We start from the raw sequence: 20342 nt of genomic DNA, 5'->3' as shown, positions 1-20342 counted from the left end.
TTTTTGATTGCACCTCATTAATAGCTTTTTTGATTTCAACTTGGTTAGATTTTAGTTCTTTTATTTCTCCAGAAAGGGCTTTTATATCTCCCGAGACGGTTGCTTTAATATCTTCCATGCCTTTTTCAAGCCCGGCTAGAACCTTGAGAATCATCATTCTGAACTCTATATCTGACATATTACCAATGTCTGTATTGATTAGGTCCCTAGCCTTTGGTATTGCCTCTTGTTCTTTTTTTTGTTGTGAATTTTTCCGCCTTGTCATTTTGTCCAGATAAGAGTTTATGAAGGAGCAAGTAAAATACTAAAAGGGTGGCAACAACCCCAGGAAAATATGCTTTAGCCAAATCAGAAGAGATCCTGAATTGTGAGGGGGGAGAAAGGGGATAAAAAGGGGTTCAGAAAGAAAGAAAAAAAAAACTATTAAAAAAAAGAAAGCCGATAAAGAAAAAATATAAAAAGAGGAAAAAATATATATATATTAGATAAACTATTTAAAAACGTTAAAAAAAGAAAACGGTAAAAGTTAAAAAAAAATTAGCAGAAGAAGAGAAAAAGAAAAAAAAATTGAAAAAGAAAAAAAAATTAAATTAACTGCAAGGCTAAAAAATCATGGGGAGAAAGCCATGAGTTCCGTGCTTTGCTTTCTTCTCCTCTGGAATTCCGACGTTCTCCTTGGTAGGTGAACTTGGTCCTGGCTGGGTTTCCCGTAGATCTTCTGGGGGAGGGGCCCGTTGCAGTGATTCTCAAGCGTCTTTGCCCCAGGCGGAGTTGCACCGCCCTTACCCGGGGCCGCGCTGAGTAATCCGCTCGGGTTCGCTTTCGGGAGCTTTTGTTCCCTGAGCGCTTTCCGTAGAGTCCGGAGGACGGGAATAAAGATGGCGGCCTCCTGGTCTCCGGCCCGGAGGAGCCGAGAGCCCGGGGCCCCACTCCTCAGTGTGCCCTCAGAGAACAGCGCCAAATGACTCCCGTCACCCTGGCCTCCTGCCGCGCTCCGAGCCGACCGAGCCTGCGACCAGTTCAAGGCAACCTGGAGCTGAGAGTCACTCCTCGGCTCCGTCTCTGTAGCCGGCTTCCCCGTTCTAATACCGGTAAGCTCTGCGACACTGAGACACCCCCGATCCTTCTGCGATCCTGCGGGACCTGAGGCCGCGCTTACCCCGCCTGGGCTTCACCCCAGTTAAGCCTCTGGAGCGATGTCCCTCAGCGGAACAGACTTTTAAAAGTCCTGATTTTGCTCCGTTACTCTGCCCCCTGCCGGGAGCCGGCCCCTCCCCCCGCGGTCTATCTTCCCGTCGCTTTGGATTCACTTCTCTGCCAGTCCTACCTTGCAGAAAGTGGTTGATTTTCTGTTTCTGGAATTGCTGTTCTTCTTCTCTTTTATCTCCCGTTGGATTTGTAGGTGTTTGCAATCTTTAGATAAGCTATTTAGCTGATCTCCCGCTACCCGAAGTAGTCTCAGCCTGCTACTTCTCCGCCATCTTGACTCCTCCCTCGAGTCATATATTTTTATTCATTTTGATAATCTCTTAGTTTAGATCACTTATATTTAATGTAATTATTGATTGTGTTTGGATTGAGCCTACTATTTTAGTATTTGTTTTTGTTTGCTACCTCTTTTTAAGTTTTCTGATTTTGCTAATATTTCCTACCTTTCCATTCATTTCAAAAGTGCCTGCCTTTACTTCTTTGAATGTTCTATAACAGTTGCTTTAAACTCCTTGTCAGACTGAATTATTTCAGCATTGGTGTCTTTTTAAAAATCGAAGTATAGTTGACACACAATGTTACATTAGTTTCAGGTGGACAAAGAGTGATTTAGCAAGTCTATATGTTATGCTGTGCTCACCACAGGTGTAGCTGGTGTAGCTACCATCAGTCACCATACAATGCTATTACAATACCATTGATTATAGTTTCTATGCTGTGACTTCTATCCCCATGACTTATACTTCTATAAGTTTAACTGACTGAGCCACCCAGGCACCCTGACCTTGACATTTTTGAAGAGGCATTATACTGTGGAATTTCCCTAAATATGTATTTGTCTAATTTGTGCAATAGCATGGCATCCTGATAAGTGCTCTGACAGTACAGAAACCTGTCTGTGGATCTCTCCTGGTCTGTGCCCATTGGCCTCAGGGGACACACATCTCCCACCTCCTCTCAAGGCCCCAGTTCTGACCCTACCTCCTTGAAAAAGGAAAGCTCTGTTCTTTTTGTGGCTGTCTTGCCAGCTGTCTTGCTCTCTCCCAACATTTTTTTAAAAATTTAATTTAATTTTTTTAGTGTTCCAAGATTCGTTGTTTATGTACCATACTCAGTGCTCCATGCTATATGTGCCCTCCTTAATAACCATCACTAGGCTCACCCATCCCCCACCCCCTCCCAACTTTTGAAATAGTAACAATCAGACTCATTCAGAGCTAAGGAATAGGAATATCCCTATAGAAAGCATATTTATTCACTGGATTATCATCCCAAGGACAAGGCCAGAAGTGTGGGATGAGGCAGCAGAGCAGGGGCCTATTGGTCTTGGTCTGGGTTCCTCGAGCATTGAACTATGTTGGTGCTTGGTCCTGGTTCTGACTTATAGCTGAATGACTGAGGAATAGAACTTTCTTTGCAACATTAAAAAAACATTGCTATCCAAACTTTCAGATCTCAAGAGGATAAAATATTATTTTATTTATTATTACATTTAATTAACCAACATATAATGCATCATTAGTTTTTGATATAGTGTTCAACAATTTATTAGTTGTATGTAACACCCAGTGCTCATTACCACAGGTGCTCCCTTAATACCCATCACCCTTTTTTACCCCTCCCCCTACCCCCTTCCCTTCTGTAACCCTCAGTTTGTTTCCTGGAGTCCACAGTCTTTCACCGTTTGTCTCCCTCTCTGATTTCCACCCCCTTCAGTTTTATTTTCCTTCCCCTATGGTCCTCCATGTTATTCCTTATGTTCCACATATGAGTGAAACTGTATGATAATTGTCTCCCTCTGCTTGGCTTATTTCACTTAGCATAATCCCCTCCAGTTTCAACCATGTTGATGCAAATTGTAGGTATTCATCTTTTCTGATGGCTGAATAATATTCTGTTGTGTATCTGAACCATGTCTTCTTTATCCATTCATTTGTTAAAGGACATCTTGGCTCCTTCCACAGTTTAGCTATAGTGAATATTGTTGCTATGAACATTGGGGCACACGTGCCTCTCCTTTTCACTACGTCTGTATCTTTTTTTTTTTTAAAGATTTTATTTATTTATTTGACAGAGAGAGATCACAAGTAGGCAGAGAGGCAGACAGAGAGAGAGGAGGAAGCAGGCTTCCCGCTGAGCAGAGAGCCCGATGTGGAGCTTGATCCCAGGACCCTGAGATCATGACCTGAGCCGAAGGCAGAGGTTTTAACCCACTGAGCCACCCAGGGGCCCTACTATGTCTGTATCTTTGGGATAAATACCAAGTGCAATTGCTGGGCCATTGGGTAGCTCTATTTTTAACGTCTCGAGGAACCTCCATTTACTGTTATCCAGAGTGGCTCTACCGGCTTTCATTCCCACCAACAGTGTAAGAGGGTTTTCCTTTCTCCACAGAGGATAAAATATTCTTATAATAGTTACTCTGTTGTGTTCTGTTGAGTTTTAATGTTTCCTTGGGAATGACTGATCTTAAATGTGATATAAGAATTGGACACCCAGGCAAGCATCAGGTGTTTTGAGATAAATGGCGCAGCTTTGAGAGGGGCCAACATTAGCCCCTGGTGGACAACACTGCTGTAGAAAGAGGCAGCACCCAGCTCAGGCCAGCTGGGAGACTGGCAGAGGAGAGCCAGAAGGTTAGAGTTGGTTTATGTTCAGGGAAGGGGTTCTCTTCCCTCCTGTTCTCCCTGCTGACACATGGGCTCTGGAGCGTGGTGCCAGCATGTGTGATGGGAGCAACATGGCCTTCCTTGCAGAACCATATGCTTCTCTCTTTTGTAACTGAGAATTTCCCTGAGCCCCTAATAGGTATATGTAATGTTTTTATTGTAACAAAAGATACATAACATGAAGTTTATTGTTTTAATTATTTTTAATTTTACATTCTATTGGTATTAAGTACATTCACATTGTTGTGCAAACATCACCACCATCCATCCCTAGAACTTTCCCATTTTCCTAAACTTAAACTCTGCACTCATTAGATAGAAATACCTCATCTCTTCCCACCCTCTTGTCCCTGGCAACTACCTTTCCACTTCCTGTTTGTATGGATTTGAATATTCCAGGGTACTTCATATAAGTGAAGTCATACAATATTTGTTCTTTGGTGACTGGCTTATTTCACTTAACATAATGCCCTCATATACTTTGTGACAGAATTTCTTTTCTTTTTAAGGCTGAATAGTATTCTGTTGTATAGATATACAATATTTTGTTTATCCATTCATCTATTGGTGGATATAGGTTACTTCAGACTTTTGGCTATTGTGCCTAATGCCTCTGTGGACATGGATGAATACATATCTGTTCAGTCCTAAGCCCCATTCTGGAGCAGTAACTGTCAAACCCCAGTAGAATTCCCAGGGATCCTGACCTGGGCAGCTCTCTGCTTTGTCTATGAGTCTCCAGTGAGTCCACTCACCTGGAGGCTTGATCTCTATAGGGAAGGAGGGAAATGGTCCTGCTGACCTTCTTTTCACACAAACCTCCTGAAAGTCAAGGTTTATAGGAGAATTTGCCAGGAAGCAAGGACCACATCACTTCTGCTTCAGACTCTGGCCACCAGGCTCACAGGGCACAGGCATTCTGTAGATGGGCCATACCTAAATCTGAGAGGCATGAGAAGGTGGCCAAGGGAGGTTCCATCTACCTATAGATACCCACCAGGGTACAGGGACCACCAGATTGAAGGAAAGCCTTCACCAGGACTGCAAATGAACTTAGAAGGCAGCAGTTCAACTCAGCACATCCCTACCTGCTCCTTGATGCTTAAACTCCCCTACCTGGGGACTCAGCCTTGTCTTCATGGTGAGAACTTAGGCTATAGGCACTACTTACTGCCACTGGGAAAGACAGGTGGTGATGGACACTCCTGTGGTGTGGAACTGTATCATCTCTGTCTTTCTTGACTCAAAGCAAGACCTGGAGAGGAGAGAGGAGTGACAGGGCACCAGGGTGTGAATGGAGGAGTGGGAGGCAGTGACTTTCAGTGCCCTGGGGAAGAGGTGTTTCTTTGCCTCAAATGGGGGACAAAACCTGGAGTTCAGCACCTGCCAAGAAGAAGAGCTGTAGAAAATATCCCAGGACTTCAGTTGAGAGCATGAAGGGCCACAACCTGCATGTTAATTGGAAATAGACCAGTTTAAAAAGTGCCACTTCGAGTCTTCAAGGAACTGAAATGAAAACTTTAATTACGCATTCTATAGCCAGAAAATTTTTCTTGAAAAATGAAAGTAAAATAAAAACATTTCAGACCATCAAAAAGGAAAAGAATCTCAAAAATTTTAAAAGATCAAAAGGGTTGAGTATTTTTTTAAAATTTAAACTTCATTTTATTTTTTCACTGTTCCAAGATTCATTGTTTATGCTTCACACAGTAGACAACTGCAATAAAAACAATCTGGAAAACTCTAGATCCTGTAAAGTTAGTAGTATATTTCTCAATAAGCCAAGGGTCAAAGAAGAAATCACATAGAAAATAAGATAATACTTTCAATCAAAAGATAATGAACATATGGCATAGCAAGGCTTCTGAGATGTAGCCAAAGCTTTATCATCTTAAAGTCCATATATTAACCATGCTTGAAGGACATGTCGGGGGTAGGGGGGAAGTTTGCTGAACCCTTAGGACAGGGCTCCCATGGAAGTACAGTTGTTTAGTGAGAAGACAATTTTTGAAAAACAACAACAACAACAACAACAACAACAACAAATTAACTAATTAAAAGATACATTATCAAGATCCAGCCAAAAATCAATCCTTAAGAGAGTTCTTTGGGAATAAGAAATAACCCCAGTGAAAATAATGTTGAAGGATGCAGAGCAGAAAGGTAAATATGTTATTAAATTCAATTAACTTAAGACAATCATACTGTTTTGGTCTTTCAAATATACAGAACTTAACCACTTGACAACAATAACAGGGAGTTAGGAGTAATAGTCTTCTAAGGTCTTTTCACCATCTCTGAAATGGTAAAAGTACTATTACATTAGATACAAGTAACTCAATGATGCTTGTCATAATTGTTAATAGTACCACAAAAGAAGAGTAAAATAAGGAGTAAATAAAGCCATGGAGAGGAATAAATGGAAACTTTGAACTTGAAAAAGAATGCAAGAAAGAAGAAAAGAAGGAACAGACAATGAGATGAATAGAAAACAAATATTTGTATGGTCAATTGGAACCCAAACCCATCAATAGTGGTGGTAATACTAGTTGTCAGTGATCAGTAATATGAGTCATTGTAGATGGAATAAACCCTCAAAATAAAAGACTTCTAGACAGATTTTAAAAACTGTTTGCTGCTCACAAAGCCACATCTTAATGATTAGGACACCAACCGTGAGTAAAAGGATAGATAAAGATGTATCATGAGAAAAATAATGACAACAATGGTGATGTAGGAGCTCTGATATCACCCAATGTAGACTGCAGAGCAAGAGAAATCCCTTGGGATAAAAGGTACAACTAACACATAATGGTAAAATGTTTGACCACCAAGAAGTTATAACAGTTCTATTTGTATAAGCACTTAATGACAGAGTCTCATAATACATAAAACAATCACTGTGAGAAAAGAACAAATTCACGATCAATCACAATGAGAGATTTTAACACATTTCTGAGCAATAGACAGAAAAAGAGACTTAAACCTGAACCCAAACCAAAGCAAACCAAACTCAATATAACAAAACAAAGCAAAAAAGGGTAAGTATATGGAAGGTTTGAAGGAAACGGTGTACTGAGTGGTATCTAACTCCTAAAAAATACAGAATATACCTTCAAGAACATATAGAATGTTGGTCATATTCTGAGCAATAAAACAAATCTCAACAAATTTCAAAGAAGTTAAATAATAGGGTATTTTCTGACTATGGTGGATTTCAGCTGGAAGTCAACAGGAGAGAGGATGATTAGAAATTGGCTATGGTAGGAATTAAACAACACAGTCACAATAGCCCACAGATCAAGAAAGAAGTCACAGTGAAACCAAGAACATATTTTGAAGGGAGGGAAAACCAATCATACCAAACTGGGAGGATGAAGCCAGATGTACCTTCTGGCAGAGGCCAAGTCAGGACAGTAGATTAGACAGTTCCCCAACCTTCCTCATTGCTGGTTGGCCACCCTGTACCCCCCTGGGTCCGGGTGGTGGGGTTCCAGCCAAGGTTGAAGGCAGCCTTGGCAACTGCCTCCAATCCCATAAATGGGCTCATCAGCATTCCCAGGAATCTATGTGACTTGTTCAGTTGATGCACTGCCATGGGAGCAAACAAGGTGGACACAATGCTCTGCAGGATGGGGACTGAAATAGCAACTCAGGCAGGCAGCCCTAGCAATGTGCAGGGAACAGAGCATGTTGCATGCATAGCCTTGTGTCCAGGGTTTTTGTGACAAGGGGTGAAGTTGTGACCCCTCTTCCTCCATTCTTTCTGTTTGGTAATATGGAAGGGACAAGGCAGGTAGATGGACAGAGGCTCCAGTCAAAGGGGGGAGGTCAGCAGCTCTGAGAATAAGGCTGTGTGGGATCCGGAGATGTGGAGGGCAGCCCAGAAGCTGCTGCCACCCCCTCCTCCCATGTGTCCCCAGACCTTGGTGCTGACAAAAGACAGCATGTTCCTGAAGACGCCTCTGCTTCTGGTACTCATTGCGCTGGGAACTCATGTCTGGACCATTCAAAAAGAATTTGTAGACATTAGTAAGAACCATGGTTATTTAGTGACATCTGTGGAGTTTGCTCTGGCTCAGTTCAGTGAAGACAACATGGAAGAACACTCATACAAGTTGTTGGAGGTTGGGCAGGCCCAGAAAAAGGAGAGTTGGAATCATTCTGTCCATGCCCAGATTATGGTCCCTGCATGAACAGCCCTGAGCTGGATGCCATGCCAGCAGGGCTCTGATAGGGAAGGTCTTACCTCTGTACCACATTTCTGAAGAAACTGGGTGTGGACCCCTCCCTGCATAGAGCCCACCAGCTTCCCTCAATCTTTACCATTTCCTGACCCTCTGCCTCTTCCTTGGACAGCAGCCAATCCTGGACACCTGGAGGATGTAGGAGCTCCTTGGGCACAGGTACTATACCTGTTCTCCCAGCCCTTGTGCCCTGTCCTAGCTCAGGGTCTGGGGACTGTGTAAGTGAGGTTGGGAATATGTGTGTGTGTGTGAGAGAGAGAGAGAGAGAGAGGGAGAGAGAGAGTTTTTGGTGTGTGTTGGGGCATGAGTGGATATCATGTGTCAGTTACAAAAACTGAGCCCCAAACAAGTCAGCCTTCTAGATAATTCCAGGTCAGTCCAATGAGAGGCAGGTTACTCCTCACAGTGATTTCTGGCTACATTTCTAAGTTTGAGTTCTTGAATTTTCATGGACTTCTATTTAACAAGATGAAATGGTAACTTTTAATAACTTCTGATAGAAGCCTAACGAAACAAACACATGGAACAGCAGCTACTTCATAAATATCCAGTTCAGTGTTAGCAAGAAGAGCCTTTCTGTGCAGCCAAATCCCACATAAAGAGACAAACATCCTCAGCCCCTACATCCAGGACCCCCTACATCCCTGTCTAGATGCTGCCCTGAAAGGGACCACCAGCTTCAATGGCTCATCAGTGGACTAACAGACCCACTACCCTACTCTCTAGAGGAGGAGTCTCTGGTGTGCTCCCCTTGTGTCTGGATGACATCGCACAGGTGTACGATTGAGAGATCAGTGGTGCTGTTAGGGTTGCTGTGGCCCATGCAGGCTCGTTGCTGTGCAGCCTCTGATCCTGTGAGCCTATTCCCTCCTGTGCATTCATGGCACTGTAGATGCGACTAGCAGGTGCAGGCCATCAGGAGGAGTGCCTCAGGAAAGATTTCAGTACATGCTTCAGGTGCATTTAGGGAAACCTTTCTGTTGATCATATGCTTACAGAGAAATTGCACATGATTTGAATATTCTATTTATATTCATATTCTAGTCTTTTGCCCATTTTTTTTTTTTGCTCTTGTTACTTGAACTTTAATAAGGACTGTACAGGCATTTGGCAGCACACATTCTATCAAGAGATTTTGACAACTAGAAAGCAAACAAAAGGACAATTTAAATGTAACATCACATCCACTCAAGCTGTCACTCAAGTGCCTACCAGTGATCTGGCACCAAATCAATAGTATTATGGTTCATTGAAGTCAGATCAATGGTTTCACAAAGTTTCAGAGCAGGCAGCTGCAGCAGCACAATAGCAAACTCAGTTTCCTGTCTATTATTACAAAGGAGGTAATCACTGTCTGCCTTCTTTCAGTGCCAAAGCCTCAACACACTACTACCTATAGACTCTGGGATTCTAACTGAGATGACTGGGTGTGCCATGCCATTTTCTCCTCACCTACTCCCTCCCTGTACCCTACCACCTCCTTCTCTATTCTCCAGGAAAAAAACAGGAACTAGCTTAATAGGGATTTCCCCTCCCTGCCCCCTGCAAGAACCAGAGAGAGTCCATATTATAGACACTATATGCTTTTGCCCACTTTTCTATTTTATTCATTCATGGGAAGCAAATATGTAGCAGCTGTTTTATAATTTCTTTTCGACAGAGGTGGACAATGATATTTTTAATGGAGTTGACGTTGCACTGCACAATTTGTAAAGGGGAGGTGAACCATGAGAGACTATAGACTCTGAAAAACAATCTGAGGGTTTTGAAGGGGCGGGGGGTAGGAGGTTGGGGGAACCAGGTGGTGGGTATTAGAGAGGGCACGGATTGCATGGAGCACTGGGTGTGGTGCAAAAACAATGAATGCTGTTACATTGAAAATAAATTAAAAAAATTTTTTAAAAAAAGTTAAATTACAAAAAAAAAAAAAAAAAAAAGAACAGAGTGAAGACCTAAACAGCTGCTCCTTACAAGAAGGCCCAGGAAAGAAAAAGGGTTGATAATAAAATTAACAATAATATTAAGGAAGGTCTATGAAAGGAAGCTTAGAGAAGATGTCAGGAATGATCCTGGGCCACAATGAGGGTCTTGGCCCACTCCCTCCAGGTCTCAGGACTCCACCCAGAGAGGGAAGGTGGTCACACTAAGAAGACAGAGTGGCTTCCAGCAGAGTAGTGAAGCTGAGCTCTGCATTCCCCTGGCTTGCCCACCAGAAATACCCTGAAGATACCCATATGACCTTCCTCCCAGGATGAAGCCCTCTCTCTAGAACATAGCCTGAATATTTCCTGAAACCTTGGGTTCTGTCTCTGTGATCCTAACTGTTCCTTTATTTTGGTTTTGGAGGACTCTTTATTTTATCTAGTCATCCCACATCCCCCTCTAATATCCTGGGCTTCAAGGACATGTCCCAATCTTCCCTCCACCCCAGCCTTAGGGAAAGCCCCCACTCTGGGTAGGTTTGCAGCTCTTGCTGAGTGTCCAGTGTCCAGCTGGACCATCTCCTCAGCAGTCTGCTGCTGGCTCCCTCAGAACTCATGGGGGCAGGGGGAATCCAGGAAATGTCATGGGTACTGGCAAGACCCATAGGTCTCAGTGGGGTCCTAGTGGGACCCTCTTAGGAGCCCCCGACCCACATGTGCAGACTCAGTAACCCCTGCCCATCATTTTGGTGGAGACTTGAGCTCCTCAGATCTTACGCTAGGCCACTGTTTCTTTTTGCTTTTTGTCATTTGTAGTTTTCATGTACAGTGAACTCCTACTCAGTCCTTCATGTGAAGTGCTCTCTATGTGTTAAACTGTTCTAATCTCATAATTGCTTTTTTTTTTCAGTTGGACTGCACCTTTATTGTGGATGCCAGACCATGGCTTTCCCAGTTCTTCCTCCTGAATAGTACCTGCGTGCAGAAATAGGCAGAGAAGGGGCCCCTGGCTCCTCAAGCAAAAGTTCCTAGGGCATTTGGGTGGTTCAGTCAGTTAAGCATCAGTCTTCAGCTCAGGTCATGATCTCAGGGTCCTGTGATTGAGTCCCGCATCAGGCTCTGTGCTCAGTGGGGAGCCTGCTTCTCCCTCTGTCTTCCTGCCTTCTCATTGTTCTCTCTCTCTCTCTCTCTAACAAGTAAATAAATAAAATCTTAAAAAAAAAAAAGATGTTCTTTTCCCTCCAGAGAACAACAGTCAGTCTGTAGTCTCAGGTCTGTTTAGTACTAGGAGTATTTAACGTATCTCAGAGCACTTTCTGGGTTCCCATCTGTTTTGCACTCTCCCACATCTTTTATATTTTGTAAATGTTGCTGCCTGTGACAAGGGATGGAGAATTCATCATCATTACTGCTCTTACCTTGACTGTAGGTGCAGAGTGTTGAGTCAATCAGACTCCCCAGCTCATGGGAGGCCGTCCTAGTGGTCCTTGCAGGGTCCCCACTGGTTGGTTGGTGTATTTATTCATTCACTTACTCATCTATTCATCCATCCATCCATCCATCCTTCCATGCACCCCCTCACCTATTCATTCATCCTCCAATCTCTCCATGCCCCTCATCCATCCCACTCAAAAGGAATGTAGACAAATTTGCCAAGGAACAGACACCTGTTTCTCTCTTCCAGCTCTGGGGCCAGGCTCACAATAGGGTGGTCCTTCTGAGGAGGGGCCATATCTAGTCACAGAGATTGGAGGTGGGTGAGTGAAGCTGATAAAATGCTCTGCCTTCCATGGACACCATCAGGGCATCTGCACACGAGCCTCTTAACACATAGAAAGTCATCCCAGGGCCTCTGAGGATAGCTCAGAGAATGGAGCTCCAGTCACCATGTCCCACCTGCTCCCTGATGATGCCTCCTTCCCAACCCAGCTTGGCCTCCAATCATTACCCCTGGGATAGGCACTGTGGTGATAGACACCCAGTCTGATGAGCAACTCTGTCTTCAGGGATCCTTGTGGGGAGTAGCCCTGAAGGGGCAGAGTAAGGGAGCACCTGGGGGCATGACTGGGACAGAGAGGCTATGGCAATGATTCTTAGAAGAATCCTTCAGCAGGGAGGGTTTAGGAGTTACCTTCCTTCCTTTTGGGTTTCTAGGGGGTCTATTTAGAATGTGGTTCAAAGTCTATCCTTTTCTTGCTTATGTATTTCCATGATTTGGCTATAAGCACTGAAAAGATAGATCTCCCACATATTCTGGGCATATTCATTGGGGACAGAATAAAGATGGTGGCCCGATCCAGGTTTGGTCCTTTGACCAGCCTGTGCATAGAATTTCTGACATCTCCCCACAGTTTGATAGGAGCAAATATAAGCTAACAAGGTATATGTATGATCAGTAAAGGCAGCCTATTACCTGCCCTTGGCTTGAGATCAGTCAGTTCAGAATGGTCTAGCTTTCATTGTTCAGACACCCTGTTGTGCCCAAGTTTTCGTGTCCAAGAGACCACCAAGGAGCCACGCACCGATGCAATTGCATGAGGGTTTATTTGACAAGCTTAAGCTTGGGCCCAAGTATACCCGACACAGCGGAGTAGGGACTTGGACCCCGAGCCAGATTACAGTCAGAGTTTTTAAAAGCAGAGTAGGGGTGGACTCGGCGGTGGGTGAGGACAAAGGGGGTGTTCAGAAGGGCTATCAGGGTAAAGAAGACTGTCAGGATATTGAAAGCCTGGCTACTATCAAGCCAAGGCTGTTTTTCCTTTTAATGAGGCACTAGCATGAAGACAATTGGGAGTTTCCTGGTGGAATGTCACATTCTTGCTATCAAGTGTCCTTGTTAGTGAGATTTGGGTTTAGAAGAAATTTAACTTTATTTACTTTTCCTTCTACCTCAGCCTCCTTCAGTTTTGTTTATGGAGGGGAGGGTGACATTAGGGCTTAAGGAACTGAGTTATTTGTCTCTGGAAATTGGACTAGACTCGAGGTGGGTACAGCCTTGTTTTTCTTGGCCTCCACAACCCGTGGTGGCTGAGGACAGCCAGACCCTCCCTGAAGTCCAGTTGTTGCTGCTCACGGGTGCCCCTCATAGGTGAACACCTTCATCTTCTCTCCCATTTCACATTGGGAAGATCTGGCATCTTGTTCTTTTCAGTTACGTTGTGCTTTGAGCTCAGATACACCTTACATGCACCTGGGGGCATTTTAAATGTCCCTGTGTTAAGGTCATGTCCTTCAGTGGACCCAGCCACTGTGTTATTTTAAGCCCTATACTGATGATTCTAATGAGCTTCCCTTGGGGCACCAAGGTGTAAATACAGGTTTGTAACTGTGGCCTCTTGAAGCTTTCAACAAATATGGGATTAGAAACACAACCTTTCAGGAACTGAAGGTCACAGCTTTGCTTGAATATGGAAGTTACAACAGTTCTATCCTCACGCTACCTCTTCTTATGGTCTCCACATTGGTAAAGCCAGACCAGACAGGGCTAGTGGGAGAATGATCAAATCTAATCCAGAAGCCACCAGGTAAATATCAGTACATATACACAAAAATGTATTTGTACACAAATCATTGTCCTGGATTTCAAGAATCCACTGAACAAATCTGATTTTTATTTTTGTTGGGAGTTTAGCTAAGCTATTCCATGGTACTGCTGTCTTGGCATCTACTTTGTGTGGCCAGGAGGCCTGCAGGGTCTTAAAATTGACACTGGAGTCTCATATAAGCACAAGCATGTTCCCTAGAGAGCATCCTACAGAGTCACAGGTAAATGGAAGTGTGTGATGTGTCTTCCCCTGCAGCCCTTGTGAGCAATAGTCTCCTCTGCCTGCCAGGACCTCCCCCTTGTGCACCCTTAGATAAGACCCTCCTGGGGTTTACCAGAACTCTGCCCTTTGTGGTTGAGTTGGCCAATCTGGCTCTATCCCAAGAACCCCGAGGTACTCCACCCAGTAAGCAGATCCTGTGGCTCCACCTGTGTTGTGCCGTGACCTCCACATTGTGGCCCCTTCAGCTGCTGAGTATGTTCCCCATAGCTCTTCTGTTTCAATTTCTCCTGTGGTTGTTTGTTGAACTGAGATTCCCCATGCATCACCCTGTGCTCCACTTAAGTGTTAATTGGCAAATTAGTAACAATTATATAGAATATTTACCACCAATTATGGAACGCATATCCTTCTTGAGCTGATAGACTATGGATCCAAACTGAACATATTCTGATCCATAAAATGAATCTCAAAGAATTTGAAAGAACTAATTTCGTTAGGGATAAGTGTCTATGGCTGCAGGGACATTTTGATTAAATTAAGGAGAAATATGGTTGTCGAGGTAGCAACACACCTTAAAAGAACATGAGTAATCACAATTCTGATTAGGATATGTGATCAAAGGAAATGATTAAACTTATGATGTGAAAAGCATATGTGGTGTTCCTGAGGTTCAGCTTCAAGGTAAGTGACAGTCTGGACAGGCACATGCAGAGGATGGGCACAAAAATTATGGGTGATCACAGTCTCCCGCAAAAATGGAAGAAATTATGATAAAAAACATAAACAAAGGAAAGAAGAAACAGCTTGATAGAAAGGGTCATGAAATGCAACAGTTGGTCCATTCGCAGTCCTCACGAAATTGCTGACCCCTGGTACGAGATATCTAGAAGGAAGGTAGTCACAACCCATGTCGGTAGTATCCTGCAGGTCTCAAAAAATGACAGTGGCCACTCTGGTCATCCCGCTGCTGGGAGTGGGAAGAAAGAACCAGCCACGTGGGGACCTGAGCTTCTTAGGGGAGGCAGCACTCAGGATCAGACACACTTCTAGGCAGGGTGTGGAGTCCTCGTCATGATTATCCTTAGACATCCAGGTTGCTAGCTGTCTACTGATGTGCAACAGTGAAGGTGGTCACAAAGGTGTCTGCCATTCTGGCCACATTCCTATCTCTTTCTGGGGTAGTCCCAATCTGTCTTTATGGCCTATCCGGTTGTGGCCCTGGCCCTGTATCCTTTCTGGGATCATCATCAATGTTCAGTGTCTGTTTACTCCATGCCCAAAGTGGGAAAATCCTTCCCTTGCAGTGTCCTCACATGCGTGGGCAACATGTCCTGGTCCACTCACTCCCAATGCCTTGTATGAGGTCAGGTAGGACACTCACAGGTACTGTGGTTCCTCTGAGAAAAGCCTAACAAAAATGACTCGACAAAGGCCATGGGACTTCAAAGTGGCAACGCTGTGTGGAAAAGCATGTTAGCTAGGGCTGGGCAAGACCTGTCTTTCCCAGTCCCTATCCCTCTCATGCCCATGGCTGCCATCCATATCCATTCCAGCTGATCCCTGCCCTGGGCTGGCACCCCCCTTGTCCTGGATTTCTCTCCACCCATCCAGGACATTAGAAACCTCTCTCCCCACTGTCAAACACAATTAGACCTCATGGAAAGAAGGTCAGCTGGTACTAGAGGTGTTGGAAGGGATGGTAACCCATCCCCAATGGTAACCCTTCCCTGTACCCTCCTGATGGCTGCAGCCATGGTCAGAGAGAGACCTGGTTTTTACCTCAACTTCCCAGAGCCCACCAGTGTTCCTAAGAGCTCTTGTGACCTGGCAGTTGTAGGATACACTGCCATGAGAGCAAGGGAGTTGGGTTCAAGACCTGCATTCAGAGTCTGTTAGAGCTGGGCTGGGGCAGGTGGAAGCAGCACTGGAAACAGAGCATATTACATGCATGTTCCTGGGTCCAAGGCTTATGGAACAAAGCAGTGAAAACTGTGAGCCCCTGCTCTGCCTTCTGTTAGTGATGATGGGAGGGACAGGCAGGCAGTGAAGGGGAGGAGCTGGACAGAGCACTAGCCAGCAGCCCAGGGACTCCCTGGTATCGGGCTGTGTGGGATGCAGAGCTTCAGAGGGTGGTACCGAACTAGCTGCCACCCTGCCACCTGTTTGCTGCTGGTCTCCAGGACTGACACCAGACAGAATGCTCCTGAAGGCACCTCTAATTCTGGGGCTCATTGTGCTGGCACCTCATGTCTGCAGTTCCGACTTTATGGACATTGGTAGTAGAACAAATTACTTCATCTTGTGTGTTGAGTTTGCAGTGTTTCATTTCAACCAAGTCTACCCAGATGAATATGCGTATAAGCTGCTGTGGGTGCGGCGAAGCCAGCGCAAGGTGAGTTGAGTGTCCTCCCTCCGGGTGGCTCCATGTTTGCCCTGAGACCACACTTGGGAGGGGTGAGTCCTTGATCTGCGGGAAAGAGCAATGATATTTTAATTTGGTAAATATTGTTTAAAAAGTTGCAAGATTTCATTAGAAGTGTTCCGAGTCTCTGATTTGTTTCTTTCATGAGCAAAGCCCCTGAATAACAGAGGGATGGAAAGAAGGTGAGCAGAAAGCAAGCATTGAAAGCAGAGATCCAGCTGCAGAGTGAGAGAGGGAAGAAAAGCTGCCAGTGAGGTGGTTGGGAGAAGTCAGAGCAGCAGGGAGACAAGAAACCAGAAAGACTAAGAAAAGCAGTCACTGGGAAGCAAAAGCCCAAGAACGAAAGGCATCTCAGAGGCTGAGCTGTGAGTCTTCTGCATGAAATACTGTGGGTCCAGGGCTGGATGGGAGACAGCAGAGCAGAAAGATTGGGACATGTTCTCATGGGACTGTGGTGCTAGTGAGGACAGGCCAATGGTTCCAAGTTCATGAGTGGAATAGGGAAAGGCTGGAGAAGAGCAGTGTGGGGGCCGAGGGCAGAGGGGAAGCTGGGGACAAGGGGAGAAGTCAGGGAAGGCTTCTCAGTGATGGATACTCCTGGAAAGGTTTGGTCACATGGAGGTTGAGGATGAGAAGGGCAGGCAGCCCTGGAGAGGACCCTGGTTAGGGGCAAGCAACAAATATACTTGTGGACAGCCTGAAATTCTGTGGACTGTGGTTGTAGGGAAGGAGATGCAGAGAGGCAGGAGTGCAAGGGGAGGTAGGGCTGGGGGCATTTCAGGGCCCCCGCCAAAGATTTGAGATGTTATTCTTGAAGATCTGGGGATCCACTGAAGGAAGTCACTCAGGATTCCACAAGCCATGCAGCCTGAGACCAAGATGCAGGGGATGGTCCTCTGGTCACTGGGAAGTAGAAGTGCTGGTTTCTGCATGTGTTGGAGGTCAATGTGGCATGTGCTGGTGTGAGGGTGTAGAGATTGAGGGGGTCAAATATGGACCCCTGGTGTTTTCCCAGAACACATAAGTGTGCAGTGATTCCATCAACTGAAAAGACAACAGAGCAAGGTTGGAGGAGACACAAACAGAGCTGGGCAGCACATCACACTTAGGATTCCTGAAATAGCCCATGCAGAAGGAGGCCATGGGTTACAGAGCCTTAAGAGTAGAGAAAATATTGGGCCTGACAGAAATGTGTCCTTAGCCTCTGTTGGGCAAACCTTTCTCACTACTGTTTATTTTTATCAGTTTGTGCTTTCTTTGAATGGAATATAGACTGCTGTCCAGAACTCATTCTGTCCATGCCCAGATTCTGGTCCCTGCATGAACAGTCCTGGGCCAGGCATCATGTCTGCAAGGCCCTGCTGGGTAAAGTCTCATCTCTGCATCACACTGGGGGTGGCCCCCTCCCTGCACAGCACCCACTGGCTTCCCTCAGTCTTTCCCATTTCCTGACCCTCTGCCTCTTCTTAGACAGCAGCCAACCCTGGACACCTGGAGGATGTGGGAACCCCTTGGGCATAGAGACTGTAGCTGCTGCTCCAGCCCCTGTGCCTGTCTTAGCTCAGGGTCTGGGGGCCATGCAAGTGAAGCTAGGGGTACATGAATGTGTGTGTGTGTGTGTGTGTGTGTGTGTGGTGGTGGTGGTACTTATTGGGTCATGAGTGGGCATCATGTGTCACCTGTAAGAACTGAACCCCAAACAAAGGTCTTCTAGATAATTCCAGGTCAGTCCAGTGAGAGATAGTTTCCTCCCCACCGTGATTTCTGGCTACATTTCTAAACTTGAGCTCTTCTTAAGTATTCATGCACTTCTTTCTATTTAACAAGATGAAATAGTAACTTAATAACTTCTGATAGAAGCTTAACAAACACATGGAACAGCATCTTCTTTGTAAATATTCACCTCAATGTACCTTAGCAAGAAGAGTCTTTCTGTGCAGCCAACTCCCACATAAAGAGACAACATCCTCAGCCCACAGGACCCCCTACACCCCTGTCTAGACGCTGCTCTGAAAGGGACCACCAGCTGCGATGACTCATCAGTGGACTAACAGACCTGCTACCCTCCTCTCCGGAGTAGGATTCTCTGGTGTGCTCCCCTGTGTCTGGATAACACCACGCAGGCATACGATTGAGAGATCAGTGGTGCTGTTAGGGTTGCTGTGGCCCATGCAGACTCCATGCTGTGTGGCCTCTTATCCTGTGAACCTATTCCCTCCTGTGCATTCATGGCGCTGTAGATGCCACTAGCAGGTGCAGGCCATCAGAGAAGTTTCCTGTACATGCTTCAGGTATACATATGGCGCCTGTTTGTAAGAAAAATGGAGAATTAAAAGGGAAAGGTGAAATAATAAATCAATTTAAAAATAAGAAAAATAAAAGACATTGTACATATGTATGTCCTTATTCATTTATATATGCACATTCATAGCTTTTGCCTGTTTTCCTTTTGGTTCCCTGCTTTTTTTTTTTTATTAAAACAAAGTATTTCATTGCAGTTTCTCCAATTTGTTTTTAACAGCAGTTTGCCTTGATATATTTAATGGAGTTGGAATTGGGCCAAACCATTTGTACAAAAGAGGATGAAGACCTGGAAAACTGCCCCTTGCAAGAAGGTCCGGAAGAGAAAAAGGTTTGAGAATAAGATGAACCTTCATATAAAGGAGTATGAATGGAAGGAGGCTTAAGGAAGTTATCAGGGATGATCCTGGGCCAGAAAGAGTCCTGGCCATTCTCCATTTAGGTCCCAGGGCTCCCTCTGAGGGGAATACGGTTATTCTAATGCAACAGAGCTGCTCCGGCCCACTGAGTCCTGTGCTCACAGCTGACCTGTGTAATAGTCTACTTGGGTCATCATCTATGAGCTAATATTGTCCAGGGAACTTGGACTCTGGGCATGAGCCAGAGTCAGGATGACATCCTCAGTGGGGCTTGTCTGAGCCCCACCCCTCATCCCAGACTGAGGGGCAGCCTCCCTTCTGGGTAGGTTTGCAGCTCTTGCTGAGTGTCCAGTGTCCAGCTGGACCATCTCCTCAGCAGCCTGCTGGCTCCCTCAGAACTCATGGGGAAAGAGGGCATCCAGGAAGTGTCATGGGTACTAGCAAGACCCATGGGTCTTAGTGGGGTCCTGGTGGGACCCTCTCAGTAGCCCCCAACCCACATGTGCAGATTCAGCAACCCCTGCCCATCATTTTGGTAGAGACTTGAGCTCCTCAGATCTTACGCTAGGCCACTGTTTCTTTTTGCTTTTCATCATTTGTAGTTTTCATGTACATTGAACTCCTACTCAGTCCTTCATGTGAAGTGCTCTCCATGTGTTAAACTGTTCTAATCTCATAATTGCTTTTTTTTTTTTCAGTTGGACTGCACCTTTATTGTGGATGCCAGACCATGGCTTTCCCAGTTCTTCCTCCTGAACAGTACCTGCGTGCAGAAATAGGCAGAGAAGGGGCCCCTGGCTCCTCAAGCAGAAGTTCCTGGAGCACATGGGTGGTTCAGTCAGTTAAGCATCAGTCTTCAGCTCAGGTCATGATCTCAGGGTCCTGTGATTGAGTCCCGCATTGGGCTCTGTGCTCAGTGGGGAGGCTGCTTCTCCTCTGTCCTCCCCCCTTCTGATTGTGCTCTCTCTCTCTCTGACAAATAAATAAATAAAACCTTTTTTTTTTTTTAAGATGTTCCTTTCCCTCCAGAGAACAACAGTCAGTCTGTAGTCCCAGGACTCTTTGGTACCAGGAAAATTAAATGTCTCTCAGAGCACTTTCTGGGTCCCTGTCTGTTTTGCACTGTTTTGTAACCACTCACCTATTCATTCATCTTCCAATCTCTCCATGCCCCTCATCCATACCACTCAAAAGGAATGCAGACTAATTTTCCAAGGAGCAGACACCTGTTTCTCTGAGTTCTGGGGCCAGGCTCACAATGGGGTGGTCCTTCTGAGGAGGGGCCATATCTAGTCACAGAGATTGGAGATGGGTGAGTGAAGCTGATAAGATGCTCTGCCTTCCACGGACACCCATCTGCACATGAGCCTCTTGACACATAGAAAGCCATCCCAGGGCCTCTGAGGATAGCTCAGAGAATGGTAGCTCCAGTCACCATGTCCTACC

General features: G+C 45.2%; 2 protein-coding genes across 3 annotated transcripts; both read left to right on the top strand.

The window, feature by feature from the left end:
• Nucleotides 1-7682: 7682 nt before the first annotated feature.
• On the top strand, nt 7683-11124 carry LOC125109852 (probable cystatin-16). The gene is made up of 5 exons (XM_047746959.1): nt 7683-8030; nt 8238-8284; nt 9786-9845; nt 10069-10120; nt 10959-11124. Exons 1-5 carry the CDS (start codon nt 7748-7750, stop codon nt 11036-11038), a joined length of 522 nt encoding a protein of 173 aa, XP_047602915.1. The 5' UTR covers nt 7683-7747; the 3' UTR covers nt 11039-11124.
• Nucleotides 11125-15904: 4780 nt separating this feature from the next.
• On the top strand, nt 15905-19773 carry LOC125110016 (probable cystatin-15). 2 transcript variants are annotated; one of them, XM_047747166.1, is made up of 3 exons: nt 15905-16206; nt 18761-18868; nt 19595-19773. In XM_047747166.1, the coding sequence occupies exons 1-3, from the start codon at nt 16012-16014 to the stop codon at nt 19673-19675; spliced, it is 384 nt and encodes a 127-aa protein (XP_047603122.1). In that variant the 5' UTR covers nt 15905-16011; the 3' UTR covers nt 19676-19773. The 2 variants fall into 2 exon arrangements, with proteins under 2 accessions (XP_047603122.1, XP_047603121.1); XM_047747165.1 differs by having other exon boundaries at nt 18758-18868.
• Nucleotides 19774-20342: the final 569 nt, after the last annotated feature.

Source organism: Lutra lutra, chromosome 9, assembly GCF_902655055.1.
Source record: "Lutra lutra chromosome 9, mLutLut1.2, whole genome shotgun sequence".
Lineage (NCBI taxonomy): Eukaryota > Metazoa > Chordata > Mammalia > Carnivora > Mustelidae > Lutra > Lutra lutra.
Note: the sequence above shows the minus strand (reverse complement) of the source record. Positions and strands in the feature narration are given on the sequence as shown.